Below are 10,816 nucleotides of genomic sequence, written 5' to 3'. Positions count from 1 at the left end.
AGAAGCTTGTCTGAAAACATTCTTATTATGAGGTAAAGTATATTTCCCCCCCCTTAAAAAAGCCACAAAAGAGAGGTAACTACAGGTATCTTCAACTTACAACAATTTAGTGACCATTCAAGGTAACAACGACACTGAAAAAAGTGACTTATGGCCGTTTTTCACACTTATGACTATTGCAGTATCTTTATGGTCCTATGATCAAAATTTAGATGTTTGACAACTGACTCATATTTATGACCGTTGCAGTATCCCAAGGTCATTTGATCACCTTTTTTTACCTTCTTACAAGCAAAGTCAACAGGGAAGCCAGATTCATTTAACAACCGTGTTACTAACTTAACAACTGCAGTGCTTCACTTAACAACTTTGGCATGAAAACAGGGCAAAACTCACTTAACAAATGTTTCGCTTAGCAACAAAAACTGGGGCTCAATTGTTGTTGTAAGTTGAGAACTACCTGTTTTAATAGTAAACTCCTTAACACAAGCCTTTCCCTTTTTTGCATTCCCATAACATTGTATATTAATAAATAATTCAGAAACAAACTGACTGGAATTATTCCATGTTTGCTGTTCCAGTTTTTCTTGTAGCTTCCATGAAGTATGTTAAATGTCTCTCCCCTCCCCCCTCCATTCCCTTTTTCTCTCAGTTTCAAATGAACACACAAACTGGATAAATGGCTCTGGAATATTTGATTATACCTACTCAGTTCTGCTTCCTGAAATGCTTTTGTATAGTTTTTCCTTTAGCAAACCAAACCCCCAAAAGCTTTGCACAGAAGACTTTCTCAGGGACAGGTTGTGCCCACAGATGAAGAATGAATTCAAAAGCCCTTCTGCCATGAGAGAGAGAGAGAGGAAGGAACATTGTCTCAGGGGTCTTACACTCAGTGATAGCCTTCCCTCCAAATGACTTGCAGAACCAAAAGTTATCATCTTCAAAGTGCAGTTATTGGAGAGGGAGCACAAAATCTCATCTTGTTGTCATGTTCTCCAGCTTCTTGATTTCATACTAGAGCATAAAGTGCTATGGCATTGTTTTATAAAATCTGGAGCTCTCTTCCCCCCCCAATTTGGAGTCCACCCCCCCCCCCCAGCCCATTATTCTGGTTTTACCTCGTGGCTCCTATGTTCTTGTAGTTACACATAAGGAGATGCTTAAAGGTTTTCTTGAAAGTAGCATTGCAAAGAGCATAGCAAGCAGGGTTGATGGTGCTATTGATATAGCATAACCAGTAACCAATTGTCCATACGGTGTTGGGAATACAAGACGAACAGAAGCTGTTGATGAGTACCATGACGTTGTATGGTGTCCAAGTAATGATGAAGGCCAGCAGAATAGCCAAAATAGTCCTGGTCACTTTTTTCTCCCTGGAAGGAGGGGCCTTCTTTTTGGGAGGCTGTTTTGTCATCTTGACAATCTTACGCGCTACAATGTTCTGCTTCTCCTCCCCATTTTGTCCATCCGTGGCAACAATCTCCACGGCGGTATTAGTAGGGCCACCGTAATCTCCTTTGGGCGACTTGGTGAGGATCCGAATGCAGGTCAGTTTCGAATTCTCCACTTTCGCGTTCACCTGGGAGACAGAAGCTCGGGGATTCTCCGTGATTGCTTCATCCTCCTTCATGTTGGAAGCACCTGCACTGACAGAAGTGGAGTCGTTTGAGCTCTCCTTTTCTTCTGCTGGAACACAGTTCTCCATGACTGGCTCCCCAGCGGCTTTACCGTTCAGGATTTTATTGTGTTCGGTCCCATCTTCATTGGTTGGGAGGTTGTTATTATTTGGTTTCCCTATTTTCCCTTGAACTAAACTTGGGGATGCTGGCTCCTGATTTTGGGCTCCACCTTTCTTGTCTTTTTTAACCCTGCTCCTACTGGCCCGGGATATTTGCCAGTACAGAATGGACATGATCACAACAGGCAGGTAGAAAGCTGCGATAGCTGTGCCAAAGGTGACCGCTGCATTGGATAGGAACTGGATGTAGCATTCCTTATCGGGTACCGTCCTTTCTCCTACAATAAACTGCCAAAAGAGAATGGCAGGTGCCCATAAGATAAAAGAAAGAACCCAGGCAGCTGCGATCATCATCCCTGCCGTCTTAGTGGTCCGCCTGACTGGGTAGGTCAGGGGTTTGGTCACACAAAAGTACCTGTCAAAACTGATTATGAGAAGATTCATGACAGAAGCATTGCTGACCACATAGTCAAGGGCCAGCCACAAGTCACAAACCACAGGTCCCAATGGCCAAGAGCCTGTCACAGTGTAAAGTGTGTACAGGTTCATGGAGAAGACACCGATGATCAAATCAGCGCAGGCCAAGCTGAAAAGGAAGTAATTGTTGACAGTTTGTAGGTGCCTGTTGACTTTTATGGACACCATGACCAGGATGTTCCCAATGATGGTTACCAGGCTGAGGGACCCAGCCACCAGGACAATGAAGACAACCTCCACTGTTTTATAAGGACTTGGTAGGGTCATTCTGTCCTCCAAATAACTTATGTTTGTGGAGTTATTCATTTCTGCATCTGTTGATTGAATGCCTGTTTAAGCCTGCAGAGGAGAGAAAGAAAGAAAACAGATGTGAGACACTGTCTTTTCCTGCTTTTGGCAAATGAAGAAAAAGAATTAGATCTCCCTGGCACAGCACACGTTCTGTATGCAGAAGGTCCTGGTATGTTTGGGCTTAGTCTGGAAAAGCTCCTTTCTGAAAACCTGAAATGAGGATCCAGGTCATTGTTGATACCATTCAACTAGATGGAATGGTTGACTTGATTGAATCGGTCAACTTAAGGGACTGATTTAATCAAGGGCACTTTCCTACATTGCTTAAGGTGGGATGAAAAGAGTCAAAATATGAACATACATAGGGAGAGAAGAAAAAGAGATATCAGACAGACCAAGATTAACAATAGAAAACATTCATACCATATTTTTTGGAGTATAAGAGGTACCTTCCCCCCCAAATGAGGGTGAAAATCTGTGTGCGTCTTATACACTGAATACAGCATTTTGGGCCTCCTGAACTCCTGCCCCCTTCACAAAAATGGACATGCATAGCCTTTAGGAGGCCTGTAAAGTGCTCCTGGGGGCTGGGGAGGGCAAAAATGAGTGAAAAATGGGCTATATTTTGCTCATCTTTGCCCCCCCCACCAGCCCCCAGGAACACTCTACAAGCACTCTAAAGGCTATGCATGCCCTTTTTTGGCAAAAAACAGGCCCTTTTTCACAAAAAACAGACCTTTTTTGCTCATTTTTGCCCCCCCCTCAGCCCCCATGAGCATTTTGCAAGCCTCTCAAACTCTCTGCATGCCACATTTCTCACAAAAAATGAGGCATGTAGAAGGCGTGTAGAGGGTTTGGGAGGTCTGCAGAATGCAAAAACTTTTTTAAAAAATTTCCTCTTCAAGATCTTGGTGCATTTTATACTCCGGTGCATCTTATGCTCCAAAAATATGGTATATTTCATGAATTATGAAGTAGTTGGAGCTCAACATTTTGATCTGGCACTTTCTTTGCAGAAACATGATAACTAGATAATGCCAATTGAAGCAACACTTGCACACCTTGCCAGTTTCTGAGTACATCAGGGAAGGGTTCTTTGCAACATCCCTGATCAATGTTTCCAAAGAAATTATCTAAATACTTGTGTGTGCAAAGTAGTCATCAACTGTCAAGACCAGGTGATTGGGCATCTTGAAAGCAATGCAGTTGCCCTCAACTGGTTGCCTTGTATAATGCAATTTTTTGTCAAACAGAGCACTGTGGACATTCTACACTACTTAGAAGTAGAGGGGCACTTCTCTGCTCAGTGTTCTTTTAATCAGGAGGTCACCTTCAACAAATGTTCATCAAAAGAAAATAGCCATTTAAAGTTCTGCCCAGCTGCACTTAGCAATAGCAGCTAGTTTTATATACCACTCCATAGTGCTTTACAGCACTCTCTGAAGAGAATCTAGGTCCTAATCTTACCAACTACGGAAGGATGGAGGACTGACTCTACCTTCAAACCTCCATTCCATCCCACTCCAGGGGAAGGATACTGTAAAATCTCCCTTCCCTCCTGATCAGCTGGGCTCAGAAGGCAGGGAATAGATGGTGGTGAGGCCAGTCAGAGGTGGAATTTACCAGTTCTCAGGATCGAACTGCTGACTGTGGCCTGCAATACTGCATTTAACCACTGAATCACCATGGCTCCTAAGCAGAAATAGCACTGAATGTTTCTGATTCTTCTTCTACAAAATATATCAGCCTGCAGGCTACACAAAAAAGTGACTGAAAATAACAAACTAAAGCAAACTCTAATTTGACTTGTACAGTGATTATGTTGTACTCTCTTTTCTTTTTTTTTTTTTACAATTTTGTAAAAATCAACTCTAAGTAAGATGTGCCATTCTAAAAGAGCCAAGCATAATAGTATAGCTCCCCCCCCCAGCAATATTTTGAAGAAATAAACAAGGATATCTAATTCAAATGAAGTGAAGATTCAACTTTGTTATGATATTTTTTTTAAAACTCGGGTAGGCAAAGCTGTCTCTGTAGGTGCCAAGGTACCCACATACTTCCCAAGGCAGCTGTCATGCTTCCCACACCATGTAAGTGTTTGTGTGTGCATTTTAATTAGAAGTAATTCAATGCAGAACTGCTGTGCCACACACAAAGCACCTGAATCTTTACAAATATGCATTTGGAATCCGTGTAACCAACTCGGAAGTTGAAAAAGGGTAGCTGGCTGTAAACGGATGTTTAATTTGAAAAGGAATCCACTTGCTCCAGAAAAGAAACAAAGATTAGACCTAGATAGGAGGGAGTATTTTTTTTGGTTAAGTAGGTATTTTTTCCATAACACTTGTTTATTAAAGTTTCTCGTTGGCAGCTCTTTTATAGGAGACTAGCCAATAACCTGGCATTGCCCGGGTATTTATTTATAGGGGGAAAATGTCTGGACCAAATATAATTTCTAATGTTGGATTTTCCCACTTACCAGAGGAGTACTGTGAAGCTGTTACCATGGAAATTCCACTGCGCTGTACAGTAGAAGCCATTTTAAGGCATAACACGCTGTATTTTAATATAAGTTTCCAAGTTTAATAGAATTTGTATGCCGTCCACTCCCATTGGGACTCTGGGCGGCTCACAACAAGACAAAGAAACATTTAAAATTTATAAAATAAAAATAAAAATAAAAAATACAATATTAAAATTCACATCACCCATTCCATCTAAGCGGGGCTGGATATCAATCAACAGCCCCAAGCCTGCCAGAGCAGCCAGGTCTTGACAGCTTTACGGAAGGCCAGGAGAGTGGTAAGGGTCCGGATCTCTGCAGGTAGATCGTTCCACAGGGCCGATGCAGAAATAGAGAAGGCCCTCCCTCGGGGGGGCGCCAGCCGGCATTGTCCGGTTGACAGCACCCAGAGGAGGCCCAACCTGTGTGATCTTGTTGGTCGTTGGGAGGTAAGTGGCAGGAGGTGGTCTCTCAGGTAGCCAGGTCCTAAACCATGTAGGGCTTTAAAAGTAACGACTAGCATCTTGAAGTGCGTCCAGAGGCCAATAACACATTCCCCGAGGGGTTTTAGGGGTGTCATTCCCCGAGGGGTTTTAGGGGTGTCATTCCCCGAGGGATTTTAGGGGTGTCATACCCCCCACAGTATTTCTTTCCAGGGAGTAAGTCATCTGTGTACCAAGTCTGGTTGAAATTGCTTGAGGCGTTCCAGAGTTATACTGGAACATACACACACAGCCGTGTATGTATGTATGTATGTATGTATGTATGTATGTATGTATGTACGTACGTACGTACATACAGACAGAGATATAGATAGAGATAGACATAGACATAGAGATATATATAGATATAGATGTAGATAGAGATAGAGATAGAGATATATAGAGATAGAGATAGAGATAGAGATAGAGATATCTGCACTGTGCCCTCCAAATACCAAATGGAAAAGATTATCTATTACTGGTACATGGGACATCTGATTAGTATATAAAGGAATAGCTGTATGGAGTTAAAGTTCTTCAAATCCTTTCCCAACTCCAGCTAAGATCCATCTACTGATAAATACCCAGGCATGCCCTCCATCACTGAAACATAATGGTTCCCCAAGGCATTATGAATGTTAGTGTAATTAATTTCAAAATGGCTTGGACTGCAATATGTTGTAGGTCCTTGGAACATCTATTTCTGTGATCATGTTCGGAGATGCACCCCCTCCAAAGATTATTCCAAGAAAAAAAGAACCAGAAACACCAATACTAGTTTGATAGTATTGCCTCTCTTGCCTCCAAGAGAGAAGGCACTTTTGTCCTTTAATTGCATTTCATCTTTTCTTTCATTTCCGTGAACCAATTCAAGTGAATAAGCTAGCTTTGTGAGATGAACAATCGAACAACCTAGCCTTGTTTTATTTAGAAGCTGCATTTCATAGGCTGGATACATTTATGATTATTTCAAGAGACAGATTTTTGTTCTATTCCAAACCTCCTTAAGAGGTGCATATGGATTCTCAAGGCTATTCCTAGAAGGGAGAGGCAGCAGCGATAAAACAGAAGCCTGCTGACTTCGGCATTTTGTGCAGCTGTTAATGGAGAAACCTTCTTCTGCACAGAGAATTATAAGCAATTAAAATCTTTAACGGATGATCACATGTTGCCTGAAAGTATGAGTGTTTCCCTTACTTTAAAAGCAGATTGCCTAACCCATCCATCCACTCCTGTCCCCACAAAATTCCTGATTCAAATATATCAAAAGGGAAGACCACCCCCACCTTTTATCAAAATACAGGCAAATGACTTTTTTTGGGGGGGGGACAGGGGTTGCTCATAATTCAATGGTAGACACAATCAGTTTAACAATACAAATGATTCATATTCGCAAAGGAGCAGAAGAAAAGAATAATCTGTAATCTTCAGGAAAAACCTATTTACAAATTATGAACAGCATTGATGGTTATATAGATTAGCAGCAGAATCTACCATCCATTCATCCATATGTATCTGTCCGTCCGTCCGTCCGTCCATCCATCCATCCATCTATCTATCTTATCTTATCCATCCATCCATCCATCCACATCTATCTGTCTGTCTGTCTGTCTGTCTGTCTGTCTGTCTGTCTGTCTGTCTGTCTGTCTGTCTGTCTGTCTATCTATCTATCTATCTATCTATCTATCTATCTATCTATCTATCTATCTATCTATCCATCCATCCATCTAGCTATCTATCTTATCTATCTACCATATCTATCTACCCCATCTATCTACTGTATCTTCTCCTACCTCCCCCACTCTCTCATCTTACTCTACACCATGTGTGATGTAGTCCCATGAAATGAGTGGATCTTGGCCTCCCAGGAAAAATTGAATATGATCCTGGATCATTACAGTAGCCCATGTAGACTAAAAGTAGTTTTATAGTCAACCAAAGATATGTGTAAAAGAAAACCAGAGACACAGTCACATCATAAATGTCTCTAGCTGAATAGTAATCCAAATTTAACCAAGATATTCTAACCCTGATGTGAAATTCATGTGAACCAGATACAAAGCCCCTCTTGCCAAATAATAGATCTCTTAATAAAAAGCCTTCTTTGAAAACTATTGCAATGACATAAATATGAATTGCCTCAGATGGTTGATCTTTGATGTTTCTCCCCTACTGTAAGTCATTATCACTCCTCAGTTGATACTGATTGCACTCGCTAAGCAAAAATCAGATTTTGACTGAATTATCCAAATATGTTCCTTATGTGAGAAAAAATATACACAGTATGGTAGAAGTGTGGAGTGCTGAACTCCTCTGATAACTTCATGCCTCCTAATTCTGGAACCCAATGGGAAAACTGTGATTAAAATGAAAGCAATGGGCAAAGTTTGTGAAAGTTGTCGAGGGAGCTCTGCTTTTCCTCTCACAAGTTTAGTACTTCCTAAAATATTATTTTCAATTTCATAACAACTCGCACCATCTCCAGCAAGCAACAAAATCAACCACCCAAGATTAACAATCTTGATCTTAGGCAGTCACTAAGTGAGTTGAAGGGACACGGTGGCTCAGTGGCTAAGATGCTGAGCTTGTCGATCAGAAAGGTCAGCATTTCGGCAGTTTGAATCCCTAGTGCTGCATAAGAGCCAAGGTGGCGCAGTGGTTAAATGCAGCACTGCAGGCTACTGCTAGATCAGCAGGTCAGCGGTTCAAATCTCACCGGCTCAGGGTTGACTCAGCCTTCCATCCTTCCGAGGTGGGTAAAATGAGGACCCAGATTGTTGGGGGCAATATGCTGACTCTCTGTAAACCGCTTAGAGAGGCCTGAAAGGCCTATGAAGCGGTATATAAGTCTACTGCTATTGCTATTGCATAACAGAGTGAGCTCCCGTTACATGTCCCAGCTTCTGCCAACCTAGCAGTTCGAAAGCATGTAAAAATGCAAGTAGAAAAATAGGAATGATGTTTGGTGGCAAGGTAACAGCGTTCCGTGCACCTTCAGTGTTTAGTCATGCCGGCCACATCGCTACGGAGACGTCTTTAGACAACGCTGGCTCTTTGGCTTTGAAACAGAGATTAGCATCACCCCCTAGAGTCAGGAACCACTAGCACATATCTGTGAGGGAAACCTTTATCTTTACCTTAACTATTTCAAAACTAAGTCCTGTCTAGCATATAGAACAGAATCAGGAACAAAATGGTTTGGCCCTTTTTATGGCTCCATCCTTTACTTTTCATATAAATCTACAGTCCTCGTGGAGTTTGAAAATATCAGATACTCTTTGAAATCTCTTTCTCTCTCTCTCCCTCTCCCTCTCTCTCTCTGTGTGTGTGTGTGTGTGTATCTATATACTGTATATCTATATCTATGTATCTATTTATGTATCTATGTACCTATGTACCTATGTATCTATCTATCTCTATCTCTATCTCTATCTCTATCTCTATCTCTATCTCTATCTCTATCTATCTATCTATCTATCTATCTATCTATCTATCTATCTATCTATATATCAATCAATCATCTATCTATATTCATTCTTTAATTCACAGTGGGATTCATATTATAAATATAACAGGAATAACATTTTCCAGTAAGATGTTTCTGCTGACTAATTAGAAGCCGGAACTGCAGTGAAATTGAATTTTCACATTTAAAATATCACAACAGGATTCATGCCGTGTATAACACATGGTGAGGCTTGCTAATCTTTGTTTTTTGCTGAACAAAGCTAACAGAGCTCAGGGTTTATTGATGACTCATGCCGTATGCCTTTCCATAAAGCTTCTGTGTGCTTAAAACAGAGATTTGCAACAGCAAACATGTAACTCTAAAGTGTTATAAAGGAAGGTGGCTTTCTGACCTTTGGTAAACATGAATTAATGATAATCATGACTTGGGCAACTGTGTCTATGAATAACATTTAGCCAATTAGAAAGATACTAAAGGGGATAGCAAAATCAAAACTTGATTAGCCTTGCTTATATCTTGCTTACTGCACTGATATGTTGGACATACATGTAATGCCAGAAAGAAAAGGCCACTCAAGAATAAGAACAAATTGCTATCAAAAATAAACCAGACATTTTAAATAGGACTTTTCAAATGTATGTCAACAGTTCATTTTCCTCTTTAGAGATGTCTCTTAGATATTAAAGACAAGTCAACATTTTGTTAGTTTATCTTTAAAGGACAGATGTCTCATGTTCTGCTGAAATATACAGTATATGCATCTCCAGTCAAGCTAGGATACAGGATTTCAGACTTGGTGATGTGCTTATCAAAGCATCAGACAAGTTGGAATGACTTATGGCCTATGAACCTGACTGGCATAAACATGTTATGCCCTGCCAGGTGATGCATCATCTTTTATATTCTTGTTTTTATACAGTAAAAATGGGCAACCTGTAAATTTTATATCACATTAGGTCAGGGGTGGGCTGCTGGGGGTTGTCAAGGGTTTGGGAGAACCTCGAGCTAAGATTCTTGCAGTTCAGAGAACCCCCAAATCCCAATCCTGGCTGGCCCTGCCCACCCCTCCCCTCCCAGGAGTCCCAACGCAGCCCATTTTGGATGCAAGGCATATCCGGAAGCCTGGGGAGGGCGAAAAACAGGCCTACCAGAAATTTGGGAAGGCTGAAATGGGCCCATTTCCAGCCTCCAGACAGCCTCTGAAAACCTCTAAAAATGGGGAGGCCGTTTTAACTCTCCCGGAGGCTCAGGGAAAGCCTCTGGAGCTCAGGGAGGGCAAAAACAACCCCCTGCCAAGGTGCAGGAGGTCAACTAGGCCACATCCACCATGGCCATGCCCACCCAGCAACTGGGCAGAAAACCCCTTGCTAAATTTTTTGAAGCCCACATCTGCATTTTAGGTCCTAAGATTTATATCACACAAACCTGGATTTATTTTAAAAAGAAATAAGCAAGTAATACCACTGGAGGGAGGGGGGATTACAGATAGTCCTCGACTTACAACCATTCATTTAGTGACCGTTTGAAGTGGCAACGGCACTGGAAAAGTGACTTATGTCCATTTTTCACACTTATGACCATTGCAGCATCCCCCTAGTCACGTGATCAAAATTCAGACACTCATATTTATGACAGTTGTGGTGTCATCATTTGAGACCTTCTGACAATCAAAGTCAATGAGGAAACCAGATTACAACTATGATACTAACTTAACCACCACAGTGATTGATTACATAAGGGTGGCAAGAAGGGTAGCAAGACGGGACAAAACTCACTTTACAATTGCTTCACTTAGCAACAGAAATTTGAGGCTCAATTGTGGTCACAAGTTGAGGACTACCTCGGTCTCACAGCTT

The 10,816-nt window shown here is 41.5% G+C and overlaps 1 protein-coding gene across 1 annotated transcript; it reads right to left on the bottom strand.

Annotated features, from left to right (window-relative positions):
• Positions 1–1,114: 1,114 nt before the first annotated feature.
• On the bottom strand, positions 1,115–10,522 carry CHRM2 (cholinergic receptor muscarinic 2). The gene is made up of 2 exons (XM_032221941.1): positions 10,501–10,522; positions 1,115–2,529 (listed from the first exon to the last, which is right to left on the bottom strand). The coding sequence occupies exons 1-2, from the start codon at positions 10,520–10,522 to the stop codon at positions 1,115–1,117; spliced, it is 1,437 nt and encodes a 478-aa protein (XP_032077832.1).
• Positions 10,523–10,816: the final 294 nt, after the last annotated feature.

This window comes from Thamnophis elegans, chromosome 7 (assembly GCF_009769535.1).
Source record: "Thamnophis elegans isolate rThaEle1 chromosome 7, rThaEle1.pri, whole genome shotgun sequence".
Taxonomy (NCBI): Eukaryota; Metazoa; Chordata; class Lepidosauria; order Squamata; family Colubridae; genus Thamnophis; species Thamnophis elegans.
Note: the sequence above shows the minus strand (reverse complement) of the source record. Positions and strands in the feature narration are given on the sequence as shown.

Coding starts and splice junctions, on each gene's coding strand:
- CHRM2 (XM_032221941.1), bottom strand. CDS start 10,522: ATGGACATAAGTCACTTTTCCA. Junction 2,530..10,500: donor GGACATAAGTCACTTTTCCA/GTGCCGTTGCCA, acceptor TTCAATCAACAG/ATGCAGAAATGAATAACTCC.